At 39.8% G+C, this 19,026-nt stretch overlaps 1 protein-coding gene across 8 annotated transcripts in view; it reads right to left on the bottom strand.

Moving 5' to 3' along the window:
* Positions 1-8,748, bottom strand: part of pbx3b (pre-B-cell leukemia homeobox 3b) — a 57,641-nt gene extending 48,893 nt beyond the window's left edge. The window contains exons 1-2 of one of the 8 annotated variants that reach the window (XM_023295468.3): positions 7,223-8,748; positions 6,543-6,622 (exon numbers count right to left, since the gene is read on the bottom strand). In XM_023295468.3, coding sequence (XP_023151236.1) covers positions 6,543-6,622; positions 7,223-7,470 — 328 coding nt within the window. In that variant the 5' untranslated portion in view covers positions 7,471-8,748. The remainder of the gene's footprint in view (positions 1-6,542; positions 6,623-7,222) is intronic. The other 7 variants (XM_023295546.3, XM_023295622.3, XM_023295759.3 and 4 more) reach the window with 7 other exon arrangements.
* Positions 8,749-19,026: the final 10,278 nt, after the last annotated feature.

Below are 19,026 nucleotides of genomic sequence, written 5' to 3' on the forward strand. Positions count from 1 at the left end.
AATCCCCATCAAAGAGGAGCAAAAGGAGGGACAGCATTCCCCTGCTCGCCGTCATTAATCACAGCTTTCTGGGAGCAAGTGCATATTAATTTCTGTCATCCCAAACATCATTTGGTATTGTTATGCCACGGCTTAGTCCTCATTCACCAGCAGACGTCGGCCGTTCGTCCTGGTTTGAGGGAAGACAGGGCCTGTGTGGCTGTGTTTCAGAGCAAGAGGCCTTTATCCCTGGGGCTCTGACACCAATTAAGCCATTTCACCGAGAGACGAAAACAGGGCCCGCCGTTTCACTGTAACATGAGCCAGCACCTAGCTGCTGGCCCCTCGCCATCTTTCCATTACTTCAGACACAAAAATGGACTTCAAGGACTTAAGAAAATAAAAAGATGGTCTGCTTAGCAAATGGTCGGTACTTTACTGACCGCTGACGATATTACAAAGAGAGGCATTTAAGTGTTTGCCCATTGATCACCAGCAGTGGCGTCCCCCGTTTCTCCCTCATTAGTTCCAGCAACACAGTTATTTTGAAATTCTTTTAAATATATATTTAAATTCACAGGCAATATCAAAACAATGTGATATTTATGCCACGACTGATAAGAAAAATGCTCACTGTGCACTTCCTTTTGAATCTTTTTTTTTCTCCCCATAGTTGCCTTTTAGCAGGCAGCAGAGTAGAGCTTGTCTTAGGGCTACAGCAGAATAATGCAAGGTTTGTTATGAATTAAATATTAGAAATCTTAACACAGCAGCCAATAAGAATTATTTGCCTTATTAAAGCAGCAGAAGACGCTGATTAAAATTTCATTGCATTGCAGTCTTTTTCCCATTTCTGCCTTCAATATATCATTCTAATGTATGAAACGTGGAACAATGGCATCTGGAACAATGGGAAGAGGGGCTTCATTTCCAAGCTTGCAAATGAGCAAAAGACAGCACAGATTCACTTTTTTCTGTTTTTTTGGAAAACAATCTTGTGTAAAGAAAGGAAAGGTGACAAGTATGTATCGCTCCGCTTTTGTCACATAACAAGACGCAGACTGTGTCAAAATATTACGAATAAGATTAAAACATGTACATTTACTGTCTTCTGACTTTAATTCTTTCATCACTGTTACTATGAAATTCCATCACCTGTCGGAGTAACGCATACACTCACTACAAAAACAGACGAAAAATCAGGCAGTCTGTCTACTAAAAAGTCGAAACACAGAAGAGACTGCTCGTGCAAAGGCAAAAAATACGAGCCAAAGCCGTATTGTTTTCAGTGTTGTTGCTCTAACAAATGACAGGTCATTTAGTTGTCCACATGTAATGTGTACAGAGTAAATGAACATCATGGTGTCTATTGTCCCATGAGGAAAACTCTTCCCTGAAACACTAGAGCTAATGAAATAGGGACCTATAAATAGCAGAGTCATTACTGAGAGAGGACTTGCTTTGCACCAGTCTTTCACTCTAACCCTTTTTACACTAATAACCGGCTCTATGGCATTACATAGACTCGGCCATCGAGTGACACGGTAATGAACATCATGACACAGGAGACTCAGGGAAAAGTTCAAGTTAAAAAAAACAAAGTATCTCAGTGCTTTCTGTTTTCAGCTGTAAATAAATACAAAGAGCTCAAGTTCAAATGAGCTGTTAAATAAAATAATGTGTTTTCATCTTCATAAGTACATTAGAGAGAAATTTATTTTTTTGTATTTCATTAATGCGTGTTGACAGTTTTGTTTTTCTTGCTCCAAAAAATTACCTTGGAGGCACAAATTTGACCTTTTTTTGTAATATTCTGCTGCTGCCATTAACTTTCTTTTTAAATAGTAAAAAACTTCATATTGTAACAAAAAGGAAAAAAAATGGCTTAAGTGTGTCTGACAGGTCAAAGATCTGCTGTTTTGACAACAGCTCAGCTCCACTCATGCATGGAAAAAAGAAATTCTTGCTAACTCACGCCAACAAGACACTTACGTTTCATTCTATTAACTCCATTCATGTCAAGCATTGCTTCAAATCGACACAACGGTGCAATCTGTTTCTACAGGGGGTCATAATTTGATCCACCCTCTTCATGTCTGCTTCAGGTTTCTATGTTTTTTTTTTTACATTCAGCAACAAACAGATGCCACAAAAAGCAAGAGGGCCATGCAAAGAGTCTCCAACAGGCACGCTCCTACTGCTGTAAACTAATTTCAATCAATCCTTCCTTTTTGCATCCAAAGCAGCCTCTGCTGGCTGCCACCGCCTGAAGATAACTATTTCACCACCTCTGTCATGCCTAATTAACAACTCAGATGTACAATTCAGAAATTTCGCAATTAACCTACTAAAATATTGTTGGAGGATGCTAATTGTTATGCCAGTTGCCATAAAGACTCATTTGCATAACGTATGTGCAAAAAACAATTATGAGCTGTTGATCGCGCAGGAGCCCGCAGAAAACGCTCGGAGCGATGGAGGGGGAAGAGAGGGAGACGTGTGCAGATGGAGGGACAGCACTGGATCATAGTACAGGAAAAAAAAGAAAGAAAAAGAAGAAACAGATTTGAGGAGCCGTACGTGCAGATACCAGCCAGCACCGCTGCAGAGGCATCTATCTCCACAGCACAAAAGCATTTACCCTTCCAAATGAAACTGATATGTATACTTTTTTTTTCCCTGTCCTCTTTGTCTGGCTCTCCTTCTTTTCATCTTTGCTGATGGGGAAATGGAGGGTATTTGGGAGCTACTTAGATAATAGCCACATCTTCCCCGGTCCCCCTTGTGCTTTAGAGGAGGAAGCACTAGTGGCCCTGCCATTGAGCCAGTCAGGAACCCAGCTGTGCACGAGCCATTCGGCACAACACTATCTAGTCACTGCAGCCGCATCACTGGGGCTCTGTGAGACAAAAAGCAGCCAAAGTCAATTGTCTCTGCTGCTGAATAGCTTTCTGTTCTCTGTCATGCATTTACTGGAGCTTTTTCAGGATGAAGAAAACCCATAAGGTAGGAAAGTAAAGGGGAAAAAATATTTTTACTGCCCTAGTTTTTTTTATAGGGATTCTTTTATTTTAGTTGAAACTGGCAAAATGCTAATAATAATAATAATAATAATAATAATAATAATAATAATAATAATAATAATAATAATAATAATAATAATAATAATAATAATAAATTAGTATTAATTCTAATAACCTAATTGAAAAGAGAGGGCTCATTAACTTTGTCAGGGAACATTGAAATTAATGTTCCCTGTAGATTTCAAAAATGCTTACCTCCTCAGTCCTAACTCTATTTACTCCAGGTAATGCTTTTAGTCTGCCTTGCATGTGGTTAATTACTGGCTCATCCTGAACTGTATTCAGTTAACACGGTCTTTCGTAGTTCAACATTACATATAACACAGACAACCCAGTAAACATACACGCCGAGGCATGTTTCGCTTTTTCTGAGGCCAAATCAAACATGTGCAACAAAACGGCGACACTGGCTGGACCTGTGAGTGCAGTCCCTCCCTAATCCACTGCTTTAAACACTGGATCGCAGCATTTATCAGCCTGAATCTGCCACATTCCCTCCCTCCCTCCCCTACCTCTCCAGACCCCCGTTTCTGAACCTGATGAGTCAAAGGTCAGGAAAACAACAAGTCAATACGCAGCCAAAAGAAGCGCCATGCAGCTGAGAGAGCTGTGGAGAGGGCTAAGCCTCTCTGTAGCACTCCATGATTTAGCCTGTAATAGTTTTCTGTAATCTCTTTCTATTGATTAAACCTCACATCAAAGAGGAGTCTTGCTACAGAACCTCTCTTTTCCTGGTCAGAAATACCATATGGAGGTAATCTTTCACCTTTGTTATTCTTGCCGCTCCCGCTGTTGCTGCTGCTGTGAGCCTCTCTTCCAAGCATGAGAGCAAGACAAGGGAGTAGCCAGCAGGATAAAACAAACCCAGCACAGAGGAATAACTGCAAAACTCATCTGAATGGCGGGCAATTTTCACTCAATGCATGCATTGTCTTCACAGGCAGCCTACAGGGGAAAAGGTACAACGTGAATGCATCCTTTGTCCGGAAACAGTTCGAAATATGAGAGATTTTTACTCCCCAGATTTTATATTTGGACCAAAAGAAAAACATCACACACTGAAGGACAAAGAACAACACTTGCCAAACGGATCTCACATTTAGCTTATCTAAATGCAAAACCAAGGAAATTTGAGGGGGAAAAAAAAACCCTCCTGCTAAAAACACTCAATTTAGTGACAGGCAAATGACTTCATGCTGCCACTTAATCTCATTTCTTGCATAATGCTCTCTAATTAGCATATCAAAGTGAATTAATACTTCTAGGGCATTAGCAATGCAGAAATATGCCGTGGCTCTACAATAACAGTTAGATGAGTGCCATAAACTTCTAAACACCCTGAAAAGTCTTCAAAAATGTCTCACTATTACTAGAAAATGCACTGTTTTTTTTAAGCTCGCCTTTCCAAAAAAAAGTAGAAAATCAAAACTGGGATCGTTCTCACCACCTTGATCACAGAATAATAAGAAGCTCACTATTCATCTGATCAGCAGACAATAAGTCCTGATAACGTGATACATGCGCACAGTAATTACACTGACGATTCTTGGACCGCTTTCAAATTTATTATTAAAAGTCGTTTTCAGCCAGCGGTGGGTTCCGTGGCAAAAAGACAGCAGTCCCATGTGCCATCTGAGCAGACATGAAAGGGCCAAGGAAGCCCTGTGAAGGATGCCACAGGACTCAGTGAAAGGCTCACTGTGTGCTGGAAAAACAAGCCGGTCAACAAGGCCACCAGACCAGCTGAGCTCTGTCAATGGCTAAGAGGGGGAGGCTGTGACTCTAAACCACAGGTTAACCATGCACACACACACACACACACACACACACACACACTCACACACACACAAGCTCGTTCTCCCTCTCCTCGTCTGTCTCATCTCTTTCTCACACACACTTATTCCCAGGCGCTCCTTCACAAACGTACATATTTATTTAACATTTATCTGTTTTATTTTACTTTCTCGTGCTGCTTTGAGCTGCTTATTCGAACTTGAGGGCTTCAATCGCAGCATTCAAACATTCAAACCGTAAGTTTCGACAAACAAACAGCTGACTAAACTAACTTGCAGACTCACTGGGAATCGGAGCAATATTTTAACATAAGTTTGAAAATAAAATCACCCATCTGACTGTATTTTTACACTGCCGTCTACATGCTTTTGTTCTGGGAAACATTTTCACATCAAAGCTGAGCTATGGTGCGCTGTATGATCTGCATCTTCTGCTTTTCTTGCTCCATCTCTTTCATTGTCTCAACTCAACAGGCTCAGGAGCACAGCAGAGCACCTCGGCTAGACTGTGGACCCTCTGGCTGCCCCCGCGGACGCCACCTGTGTCGAGGAAGTTCATAAACTTTTATGATCTCCTTCAAGCTAATTTCCTCATAAACTGCACAAAGGTCACAAATCTGACAAGTCATCGGGGTTTCTACATTTCTATTTTTTCTAAATCCTTACTTTTCTTCAAATGAAAACTATAGTCCATATTACAAGGAGAATAAAAATATGTACAGCAGTTGTGTGCCTGTTCCACCGCAGATTGTTTCTAGTTTCAGCAACTGGATAAAAACATAAATACTCCACATAATAAACATAAAAACTATTGTCACTAAAAATCTACGATGTCTTCATCTAAGGATTTGAAGAGATGCCGTTCATTATATGTCTCGTATATATGTGGGAAAAGTGTAGAAACATCAATCTGTCCTGATAAAGATGATTTCTAAAAAATATACTATCATAATTTGGAGTTATAAAAGGTATAAATAAAAACATTATATGTAATTTCAGCTGTTGCTCACATACTTGTGTGTAAGTGTCCACGCACATTAAAAGTTTTCCATTGTGGTCTTAAAATTTTGCAGATTTGATGCTTATAAAAGGCAAAATTTTTCTTCAAAGGTATTTTTTAAAAAATTATTTTCTACAATATATTCTGTCACTTGCATTTTACCTGGATTACCTATGAATATTTGTAGAAAAGGAGCCTGCATACAGATGCAATGCAATTACTGACTGAGAGCTTAGTCCCTTTATTTGCTGAAAGCGTGGTAATTGTTGTCAGGCTATAAAGCATGAATTCTGTGTGATCTTAGCTGTGTAGAGCATATGCTGCAGGATTTCCCCCATCCTGTTCAGTGCCAGGGTGCTCAGGGTGAAAGCTGGAGCGCACTTTCTATTTAAAATCAAAGCAACCAGTGCTGGAAAAAGACACTCCTGCAGAGCATCTTCGGGGGAAAGAGAATCTACCGACTGCAGCTACTGTGACAACAGCACTTACTTCTGCACGGCACAATGACATATTTAAAAAAGTGATTGATTCATTTGGGCAGAGGTCCCCTGTAACCTGGACGCAGGCTGCCACCGGATCACCGGGAGGTAAAAACGCCAGTGTGATATTGTGCTGTGTCTCCAGCACAGTTTTTTTTCTTGGAGTTTACAGTTGGATATTATAATATTTTGAACACAGAAATCTTACCTGTCTTTTCTTTGATTTCACAGAGAACGCTGAAGAGTGCTGGTTTCATTCTGTGACAGTTCAGTCCATGTTTCCTGTTTCAGTATGAGAAAAGATAAAATATTGAAATAAGTTCACTGATAAGTTCACATAAGACATCAACAAGTAAATGGATTATTTGAGCTACTAAGTTTAGTTGCCACTGAAATATTTCAACCCACATGTCTGTCAGAAGTTATAATTTTCTACTGCATGGATATTATTTGCAACGTTTTAAAAAAACAACTATTAAAATAAATGTTATTTTAACAAGACTAATGATAATACTCTATTTTAAATACTACTCCCAGTTTCTTCAGATTGTAAGGTATGGTTATTTTTCAGAGCAGCTGTAGTTTTTCAAATGTATGAACATTTATAAAGGACATATGTTTGCACACAAACTTTTCGGCACAACACCTCACTCAGGTTCACTTCAGGCACTTTAAATAAAATGCTGTTGTTCCCTCAGTGGCAACTTTCTCATGTGTTAAAGCTTTGCGAGGCAATAAATACACCTCAGTGTAAGATTATCATTTAAGCCACTCCAGCAGCCTATTGTTATGCACTGGGGACTCAAGTTAAGCGGGGCCACATCTCAATAAAGATGCGTTCAGCGTTTTGTTGGGGGCGAAGTTAATAAAACATATAAATCAACCAACTTTGCTTGCGCCTCGTCCAGACTTTGATCAGTTATGGTCATTATTTGATGCAGAATGTCACCAATGTCTTGTTTTCTTCCGTCTCCGTCTGTCCCATCGTGTCCATGTGGAGGCGGCAGTGCCATGCCTCCTTGTACCGAGTGGCCAGCCAGACTGACACCGCCGATCGACTGCATGATCCGGGCTTGATCGTCCATGGTAGCCGCTAAAGAGTCTGTGCACTGAGCCACACAAATTGAAAAACTCATATACGAAATGGGCTAAAACATGTGCTGCAGACAAAAAGGATGCACGACTGTGTGATTTCTCAGCGAGCACACGCGATTTCTTTTCTTCCTTTCTTATATAAAAAAGAACACTACAGCGGTGATGATTTAGCGTAAATCTTGTGTCCAAGTTCTCGCTGTCCTCTCGCTGCTTTACGCGCGATCCAAAGTGCCAAAACGCGTGGCTGTGTAAGTAGAAAAACGCATAAATCTTTTTTCTTTCTTCTTCTTCTTAAAACTTCTTTGTCAAAATTGACGGTCCATCATATCCCGCACGAATCCTCATACCAATCTGTCTTTTCTCGGGGCTTTGACGGCTGGTGTAGACAGAAACGCTCCTTTGGTGATCTCTCATTTATTAGCGCTCTTCATGGGATTCCCGGCGCATTTCCTCTCGAAAATGTCCAAATCCTCTTCGCGTAGCACCGGCGAGCAAAAATATCCAATGTGGAAACATGTAAACAAATAAAAAAAAAACAACAAACAAAAATCTGAGGCTTTGCAGGTGTTGCCAAGTGTAAATGTGCAAGAAATGATTCCCGCGTCAACTGACAGTATTTGCTTACAAAAAATACACAATCTGCAGCATAAGGCGTCCAAATGTGACTGTAAAAAAAAATATGAAATGTACAAAAAGAAAAGTTGGGAGATTTCTGGGGGGTTTTTTAAATAAAGAAAAAGAAACAGCGAGAAGAAATTAATTAGGATACAGCGCTGTATAAAGGCGATGCGCAAAAAAATATCTCGCCCTGCTGAAATTTATGAGCTCCAGCCTCTGCCTGTGTGTGTTTTATGTTGTTTGATGGCAGCGGTAGTGAGCGATTGACAGTGTGCCAATGCCACTCACTCAGTGCAGACGTGTCAGAGCTGGGAACAGGGGTAGAAAAAAAATAATAAAAAAAAATACAAAATACGAAATGAAAATGCACGCTCCGCCCTGCAGAGGAGGGGTCTATATTCTTGTCACTTCTCGCCTGAACACCGAAAAACAAAATGTTAAGAGCTAGTACTTAGGATGGTGATTATAATGATGAAAGCACGGCAGAGTCCCCTCTCTCTTTCTTGCAGCGGCGGCAGCGGGGTGTCCTCGTTTCCTCACGCGTGCACGTACAGCTATGTGCATATTCTCTAGCAATAATAAAGATTTAGCCCTGCGAGCACACAGGCAAACACGTAATGAGAGTTTTTATACAGTTTGATGTAGAACTGCATAGTCCCCTGTAAGCCCCGGTTCAAGCCAGGAAAGCAGTAGACATGTTTATATTATTGGAAAGTAAAGCTCCTCGACCAATCCCGGCGCAGAATGACGAAGACTGACGATCCGCGTGTCCTATTACTGGCAGATGCATGATGCCGAGAGCCCACCCACTCCATCCCTCCATCTTCACACCCGCTCGCACAAAAGGATGGCAACTTCTGATTGGCCGTTGCCACGAGTGACATCCATTGCACAAGCAGGCGGCGCTGCTCCGTGCTCCTCCGCAGTTGCTATGGCAGCAGACAAGTTGTTGAGCTGGGTGCATGGCAGCAGATATACTGCGCACCTCCACAATAAGCAGCGAGATCACGGACTCGTGAGGGGGAAAAAGGAGGGAAAACATGAGAAAAATAAGGGGGTTGCCTTCAGTTTAAGGGATTCTCACGATAACCATGTAGGAATAAAGAATGTCTCAGTGCAGATAGGGATGTTTTAGCTGCACTGGAGTTTTAAGGAGGCAGCACACGTTTGAAGGGAGGATTTGAGCTATGAAAGGCCTTAATGTTGAACTTTTGACATAAGGGGTTTTGTATGATTTGATCCTAAAGTCACAACAAAAGGACAGTTGTCCATATAGGTTTGCTCAAATAATCTTCGGGAGCCGAAACAACCAAGGTGAGTGTCATTTCTCCCAAAACTTGACACCAGAGAATCAATACACAGCTTCTAAACGGTTCTGAGTTGTCTATCCAGCTTGTCACTGAGCCTTAATAGCCAGTTCAGTTTTTTAAAAAGACAGAAAACAGGGAGAAACCCACCTACAATTCAAATCTATTACATTTGAAGTAAGTGCAACGGTCAGCAATACCCCTGGAAAATCCAGTTGGTAAATGTCTCCCACACTTCCATTTGTTTTTAAAGTTAGTTTCATTACTCTCCTTTTGAAGCAGGACACTGATGAGTGAAACAGGAGGACAGTGTATTCTGATCTGCAGTCACCAGTGGTGTTGGAAACTCCAGTCTTTCTGGGAAAACTCTAAAAGTGCTTTCAATGGCTTCTGGTTGATGCTAGTTTTGTTCAGCTTAGTTGTTCATTTTTGTCTTGCATACAAAATATTTTATATATTCCCATTTTTTCACCTTTTAAAGCACCATCCAGGACTTTGAATGATCGCCATTTACACATTATCTTTGACCACATTGATATGAATCATGAATACTTTGTCATGGATCAAAGCAGGAAAAGACAAATGAGAAAAATAATTGTGGGTTAATATCAGAACTAAAAGGAAACAAACAAAAAGCTAGTGTTTTGGACAGCGTAGGTTTGAATTAGACAAACATCAGCAGCATCTCTGACGTAGAAGCTTCTTTATGGTGATTAATTCAAAGTATATTGTGTTTTGACAGTGATGTTACACAGTTGTTAACTGTTGTGTTAATTTAACTCACTTTTCTTACTACAGATCAGATTTACATAACACGATTGATGATAAAGCACTATTTTCACCACATTTTATTCAGTTTGCATTGTTTGTTGCTCATTATTCCAGTATATATCAGTATTCTGAGTTAGGTGCACCAGTTAAAATATACTCCTGCTATCAGCCAGTGATGGTATGAGAGCCTATATGTTCTTAACACTGTGTGTTCTTAAAGGTGAGGACAAAGTCGGGAATAGTCTCAGGAAATGATTCATCTTCATGAGTCAGAACTGAGTGACTAGATTAATCTTCAGAAAAGGAGGAAACTTCAGGAAAAGAAATTAATCAGAAATCATTATCCGGTGAGTCATTGCTTAGAATAACTGTTCAGCTTTTGATTATCTTAACAGAATAGGAGAGGACATCAAGCTGCTGTTACCTGTCTGGTTTTCAATATGAATAATGAACAAAATATGTCAATATATGGAGTATTATTAGTAAACTCTCAGCAGTAGGGTTGAAAGTATTTCATTTGAGGACATCACTGCTGGTAAAACAACCCAAAGTTTACTTGGCTGTAAGTAATAAATACCAAAGTTGGAAATCTTAATCTCACAATCGATTTCTGTATGTGAAAACAATACAGATTGTCTTTAGTGGCCTGCGTGGTTCTGCTCATTCGGTTGACCTTGAAGTATCGGAGCAACACACTCTTGAGTTTAGTGAATGGGAGTCCCAGGACTACTGCATTTATCATTGAAATACTGAGCTGTCAAGTCACACTACATACCTGTCAAGAAGGGCTCAAAGGTACAGCTCCGGCTCCTCTCCTCTGTTGCAGTGCATGATTCTTCATTGCATTGCATAGCAGGCCTATTCGCCGTTGTTTTCAGCCATATGTCAACATAATTCATTTCCGTGTGTGACAGCTCCTTACAGTAAGACACGGCAGGACTACTAGTTCTCAAAACCATGTTTACATAACCAGGGGCCCGTGCTAACCACTGTTTTCTCCTCTACCTCTAAAATCATACTGCGGTAAAGTCTGCCACGCCAGTGATGCAGGTCAGCTTGTTCTAAGAGAAATCATTTACTTGTAATTTGACAAGTTGTTTCCACAAGTAGCCTCGATGAGGTTAAATAAAATGACAATATTTTTACAAATGAGCTAAGCGAGGCATAGGAATAAGCAGCTATGAGTGCAGAGACAACACTTTGTCATCATGCTTCTCATTGTGACATCTGAAAAGACCCACAGGTGCTGTAGAAAGTGACTGTGTTGTCATATTTCATTTAGGCATCCTTCTGCAAAGCTGTAATTGCCTAATTAGCTTGTTAATTAGGAGATTAGCATTTACTGATAGAGTGGCTTGCTCTGTTGTGATGAGAGTAATACAGATTAAGTGAGAAGTTATGGGTGCATGAGTTCACAATTTTGCCGTCCACAAAGGGGTCGCAAATCATTAAAAGATTTGTGAAATTGCTGCAAGTCCAACATGTGAGGATGACGTTTGTCTTTTCCTTCCTTCCTTCCTTCCATCACAACTGCTGCTGAGGATGGTGAAAGAATGTCGAAGGCAGCCTGTCACATGGCAGCGAGATCCCTCCTGGTCTGAGTGTCGCCTGTATCATCCCCTGTTGCTCGGGGAGACTGGAGGAAATGACCGAGCAGACGGTGCCAGAGACATTACTAACCCAATTACGAACAGTCTTTCATCTGGTTTGAGTACTTTATTTTATTTATTTCCTGATATTTGTCGCCGCTATGCATTCGCTTTGTCTTCATTATAATCGCACATGTGAAAGCAGAGACAAGTAACACGAATGTCGGCTGAATCTGGTTTTAAACTAGTATCCAGGAAATGGTGCCGTTAAAGATTCTGATGAATGGGTCACACATATAGTTCATTTACTAAAAAGTGGCAATACCACAGTGTAAAAAGCCTCCAGTAGTAGTACAAGTCTTGCTTTCAGAAGTATTAATAGTAAAATGGACCTAAAGTATTAACATTAAAAGTATGCAGCAGCATTGCTCTTGCTGAATGATATTATTGTGTGCTATATTACTGAATCATTTATGCAAATGAAAAAGCATTTAATTAGCACTTTACTGTTGTTGCTGGTCGAGGAGGAGCTGATTATTAATACTTTATGTACTTTTTGAGCAGTTTGTTGAGCAGCTGATTGTATGTTTTGCATGTAAAATCCCCTGGAACCTAACAGTAGCTCTCAGATGAACGAAAATCAACATCAAAAAATATATTTAAAATAAAGTAAATATGACGTAAAATTCTGTATTTCCCCAGCAAAAGATTTGAATACTTGAGTGAAGCACAAGTAAGTTTACAACTACACTTAACTACACTTTTGAATCTGGCTAAATGCACATTGTTACGTTCCACCACAGACTAAACATACAGTTTGATTCCAAAGGTGGATAACCATGCAGGAAATATTGCATATGCTAATGAGTGCTGTTAACTCCCTCTGTGGTTATTAAATCAGTTCAAGTGTTAGTGTGGGAGGTAAACTAATAAACCACTAACAATGCTAAATGGAGAATTACCAAATTGATACATCTCAAGCGTAATTGTGGAAACAGGAGAATATTTGTAGTTTGAAAATGTGGACAATGGACACATCTAAACTACTACTAATCAAACCACTACACCTACTGTAAGTTGTGCTACTAACTACACTCTGGCCTCCCCATCCGTGTGTATAATGGGTGAAAAATAAAGCAGCATGTTCGCTAAGAATTCCCGCTTACCATAAAGTTGTAATCCCAAGAGTATTACATGTAAGAAATCAGTTTCTTTTGGAAGTCAAGACAGATGTGAGAGATCAGGAGCAGGCACTAATCAGAAGGGGGGGAGGTGAGAGGTACACAGCTATACTGCTCACCACGATCAATCATACTATACTTGTCCTCCCTCGACTCTCTCGCTGTTACTGTCTCCACTGAATGCGCTTCTCTCTTTGCTTAAAATTATTACACAGGCCATAAACCCAGAGAGGTGAGTGTCCTCTTAATGTGGGTACATGTAGTGGTCGCAGTAACCTTTAAGATTGGCCAGTGAGTGGTGGTGGTGGCTTGGACACGGGCCATATATTCTAGTCAATACCGCAGACGCAGATTGACTTGAGGAGGCGTTTTAAGGCCTTGCATTTTAATTATCATCAAGAGCTGCAGCCCAGATTGATTCTCAACAGCAGTGTAAAATCAGATCTTGATTGTTGGGCTATCATTGTGAAATTTACATCAATTTGACAGATTTCTAAAACTTTTTAATGTGACAAAAAGTTAGAGGAAGTCAGAGAGGAGGGGGATGCTCAGCTCAGGGAGATACTGATATGAATCAGCTGCTAGGGGATTGATGGACAGATGTAAATATCTTTTATACGTGCCATGAATATCAAGCGGCGTGCAATAATTAGTCTGTAATTTCTTTTTAGCGAAAGCTGTTCTGGTTTGTAAGGTCAAATTTGAGATTGAAGTGGGCCCATTTTGCACATCTGAAGTCTTTGTCCAGTTGCAGCAGCTCTCATCACCACTGATATTTAATTATAAAGATTAAAACATTACATTTTACAACTTTTTTCTTTTTTTTCAACATCAATTTATCTGGTAATGAAGAGAAAATCTCCGAAGAGGTCAGAGTGTAGCCTGTCTAAATCACTTGGGCCAGACTGCCCTCAACTCAGCTTGAGTATTGACATTATGCCAGCTATGACACCATAACTCAGCCCACTGCGATGGTCATTTGATAAATGGTATCATAAATTGTTGACAAAACAATTTGTGATGTATTATGTTACCGATGGGTTGTACTGCTTATCAAATCAAGTAATCTGGCAGGGCTTTCCATTCATCAGCATAATGCAAGCGCTCGCTGTAGATAGTGATGACTTTGTTGCTTTGTCAACATACAGTTCAAATGTAGTGTTGCTGGAAACAGGGAGACCAGCTAGCGTCAGAGTTTCATTATTTTTATGAGGCTCTTATAGTGGTGCAGCGTCGCTATCTTTTTTTTTCTTTCTCACTTGAGGAAATGAGGGTAACACGAGCATATTGTGCGTTGCTCTGAAAGAGCTCATCATTATGAAATGGTCCTTATATTGAAAATATTCAGTGCATGAAAGAAGAGTCAAGTGCAAACAAACATATTTTGGACGAAAAAGTAATGAAGAAGCCGGAAAAGGAGGCACAATGCATATTTGCATGTGAAACCTAACTGATGGTTTCAACTGTGACAAAGTTCCAAGTTTAAGTTACATATTTTGGCAAATTAAAGAATTAGATGAGAAGTTTAATGCCTCTATGGTAAACATGAAGCTAACGCCAACTGCCAGTTAGCTTACAGTAGATTAGCACAAAGATTGATGCATAAAATATGTTGATTTAACATTGTAGTTTCTGTAAGTATTAAACATATAAGACGAATGTTATTTACTAAACTTTAAACATGTTGGAAGCGATATTTTATTGTTAGGCAAATTTTTTTCACCTTGTTTACAGTTTTATGCTAAGCTAAGCTAACCAGCAAGTATCATTATGTCCATTAACCAATGCAAAAACTAACAAATGCAACATTTTCTGCACAATAAAAATAAAATCCAATGATTCTGAGCTGACTTAAAATACACAACCTTTTCCACAGCTTATTTTGGATTCATACCTCCAAACTTCTATGAGCCTAGATATTCCTTTTACAGCAATAAGAAGGTTTACTTTTTAGTACTCGAGCCTGATATGCTGACACACATCATTACTTAAGACAGTTGTTTTTCTCTTTCCAAACATTTGTCATCCTTTATTTCTCAGGAAAACATGCCAGACAGAAAATAATCCTATTGTACCAAACAACTCAACAGCGAGTTCATTAATGTTGGGTTACTGACAAGCAGTGGTGTGAATGTGACCGTACTCACCAATAGCTGTCGTTTTTTTCTCTTAAGTGTCCTGTATGGAGAGCTCAAAGAAAAGAAAAATGAAAACAGCAGTCAGCCTGGTTTGGGTAATTAGGAGGCATTTTAATAAATGCTAAAAGCAAAAAAATCTTTATTTTTAGCTTCTATGAAGTCACAAGATTACACTTTTAATTGTCAGCTTTCTTCAAACATCTCCAGGTGACTTTGTCCCGTTTGTCTTCATGTGAAACATACAGTACAATATTTATGAAGTGCGCCACCGTACAGCCGGCGCTACAGCCAATTTTCTGCTGAAATATTTGATCTTAAAAGCCAATGCTCAATAGAAGCCTCCTGCTCTTGATCAAGTAACAATGTTGTGTCTTTTCATCATGCGGTTCTTTGCTGGAAGTCGCCTGTCCATCCTCTCTCTGACAGTGCCATTTCTGTTTGTCTGGCAGTGAGCGACCCCTGGGCTTCAAAGATACATTGAAGTTCTGCAAATAATCTGTCAAGCATGGAGACCAATGACTATAACAACATCTGTCCACCACATCTCGACAAACCTATTCATGAATGCACCGTTTGTTGTTGACATGATGGAACACGCTTGTTGTCATCAGAGTATTTTAGCACGCTGAAGGCCTTCCAACACAGCCGCTGCTCATTTCTTAACATTGTTTTAATGTAGTTTGTTGAGGGAAAGGGATTAGATGACCCACTGGTTTGTGACATTTAGTATCCACTATCTCACTGAGGAGGCGAAGGGATTTATGAAATGGGTCATACACATGCACATGAGTCTTACTTAAGCCTCCCGTTAAAGCCACATGACCTTAAGAAAGAGAGAAACGTATCACTGGAAAATGCTAATGTGGTGCATTTGGTGCACATTAATTCTGTGCATGAATAAGACACATATTTCACTGCGGAAAAATAAAAATGTAGCTTTAGAGTGATGTGTTCTTTCGTCTATCTTAAACATTAAGGGAATCTGCTCCTCAGCAATTAGTATTATTACTGGTAATTTATTAAATGGTGAAATCATAGCTGCTATTATTTTTCTTATGACGATATCAGAATGAGAGAAAATTGCTGATTTGAGAGGTTTGCAGTGTGTTGGATAAGTATCCTGGATTTCAGCAGTTAGTGTCAATGTGAGTCAGTTTGTCAGAGTAGTGGTGGAAAGTTGGTGAACATGACAGAAGATAGATGTTCAGGTTTTGGCATGTGGGAGGATTTGCAAAAGCAGGAGCAGGGTTTTTTTTGTGTTTGGTAAAAATCGCTCTGCATTTACCTTTTTTTTCTCCTCTTTGCTGCTGCACTAACTTCTCTGCAGAGTGTACCAGACTAAGATCTCAAGGTTAATGCTTCTCAGGAGCCTTTACCTCTGGCCTTCTGTGCAGATCACTGCAATTAGGCTTTTCACTTGTGAATTTAAACTGTTTGAAATGAAGAGGTCGGCTTTCATTATCTGACCCCGTGCCCTCGAAGAGGAAGATAACACAGAGGTCAAACGTGTCATGTTACAGGGCTGGGATTACGGTGAATTCTAAGCAGTGAATAATTTGATGTGTGCACTCTGGGTTTTGACTGTTTTTCTTGCAAATATGTGCACATATTTGGTGGCTCAGCTGGACTTTTATTCTGCACTCATTTGTTGCATTCTGAAACCCTGTGCCCGGCGAATTATGTATGTATACTCCTAATTTATGTTCCCATTGGAAACATAAAGTTTCATTAACACTACCAGTACTCTGGGAATATAAAGTTTTTGGGGGAAGCATAATTGGTGCCAGAATTATGATCAGTGAGAATTTTTTTTCCACTGAACCAAATAGATTTTTGTACGGTACAGAGGTTGTAGGTGGTGGATTACGTTGCCGTCTGCACTAATGGAAAAGTAGAAATGGTTTAAAAAGAGTAACTATCAGCAGATTGTGGCATCAGTTTGTTTGTTTGTCTTTTAAGCTAAAAAATTATCACATTTTGCCTGAGGAATTACTGAACAGAGCAGCAACTGACTCCAACACGACGTTAGAAAAAAGTGATAGATGAAGACAGTGTTAATAAGATTGACTTCAATTGCAATTAACCATGCTAACCATGTGTCTATTGATACATAGAGAAAATAGTGCACATTGCAATTCAATGTATTGGAAGGCTGCTGTGGAGCTGAAGATGGAGGAACGTTGCCTGTGTGAGCAGAGATAGCACAAATACTTCTGTTGATTGGGAACAATTTTTTGCCGTTTCATTGTACTGTGACATATCTTTCATTAAGGTTTAAGCATTAGATTAAACTAGAACCAGTATCCAATAGTAATTAACTTGAGTATATCGGGAGGCCATTATTCACATTAAAGTAACCTTTTAATAGCTGAGCCTTTAACTCCACTGCAGGTAATGACTTTAAAGAGTGCTTATTAAAAGAGAAATGGTAATGAGCTTTAATAAAGCAGAACAACTTTGAAATGAAGAGCGCTTTTCAATAGAAAAGGATGGAGGGATTGGACCTGTGATTCCATTAACGAGACTAATGATTCTTTATCAGCCCTCTTATGTGTACATGGAGTTAACATTAACAGTGATTGAGGACGGGTTTCAGTAAAAAGATGGGCCCTTTCATTGCCCTTTAAAAGATCAGATAAGAGAAAAAGAACTTTAGTAATTTAAATCATTGAGAATTGATAACACAAGTCCTACGACCTCAAACTCAGCAGCCAGAGCCGAAATCTCCTTCAGCACTTATGGACTGTAACAATGCAGTACATCTGTAATTATAAAATGAATCTGTCTCATTATGTGTGAAAATGAAGCGAATGAAAGGAAGTAGATTAAGTGATACGAGTGTCAAAATTTAGCTTGGAAATGCGAATTATCTGGTGTTTTTTTATTCTTTTTTTTTTTTTCAATTTTACACCCTGTGTGTCGCTTTCAAATATGAGATGAAAGAAGCTTTACATTTGCATGAAATTAAATAGCTTCCATGTGGAGATCTGAATATATAGGCTGCATTGTTTCCACCACAATACACCTTTGGGTTTTTTTGTTTTTTTTGTTTTTTACAGGGAAGCCAAAAGGCAACAAGGTAGAGAAGACAAAGAATTAAAGAAATGCAGGGACAGAGGGAATGGAAATAATTAAATCAATCTTTGGCGAGCAGCTGGAGCAGGACTCCAGCTGACAACAGCACCTGGGTGTGCAGCAGAGGCTGCCTGGGGCTGCGCTGTCCCCCCCTGCCTCCTCCTCTGCACCCCCTCCCTCTTTTCAAAGCTCCCTAACGGCCCCCGGCCCCTGCTGGAGCTCTGGCTGGTACCCCCACCCCCGTCTCCGTGTTTTCAGACAGAAGGCAGCATCGTCACACTGACGCTCACAGACTAATTAAAGGGATGATTTGTGAAATGCCATCTTTTTATTCAATTAATCACCAACACAAAGCCATAAAACCCATCATCTAAAAATATTCCTGTTGGTTTGCTGTGTACCTAATAGATTAAGGTGCATTAAAGAAGCGACGGGATGATGTATTTTAAAAACAGGCGCCAAAAAACAATAAAAAATTTGGCCGGCTTCCCAATGTTTTTAAGGCCCGTCAATCCGTTCGGTGTGTCAGCATCACCGCAACAATACAAATGACTCCATTTTACTATTAGTGGCAACAGCTTGCTCTGTGTTCGTACATCACGTTGCTTTTTTAAACAGAAGCCAAACATACATGTCTGAATGAATGACTGTGCAGTTCTCAAGCAAATGCTTCCCTTCTTGCATGTTCCTCCTCATCTCAACATGTTTTAATTAGTCGTGAAAAATGAGTTCATTTGGAAGATAAATAACGTGAGCTGAGCGTGTTTTTGGTTGGCAGAGCTAAATATGGGTGTTTGTAGCCCATTCTCTCAGGAAGGAGAAGACACAGTTAACAAAGCTCATGAAGCTACTTAAAAGAAGCACTGATGGTTTCATAATCCTAACAAAATAATATCAAATTTTACGGTAGATTGTGAA

The sequence above is a fragment of the Amphiprion ocellaris genome, chromosome 6, assembly GCF_022539595.1.
Source record: "Amphiprion ocellaris isolate individual 3 ecotype Okinawa chromosome 6, ASM2253959v1, whole genome shotgun sequence".
Classification (NCBI taxonomy): Eukaryota; Metazoa; Chordata; class Actinopteri; family Pomacentridae; genus Amphiprion; species Amphiprion ocellaris.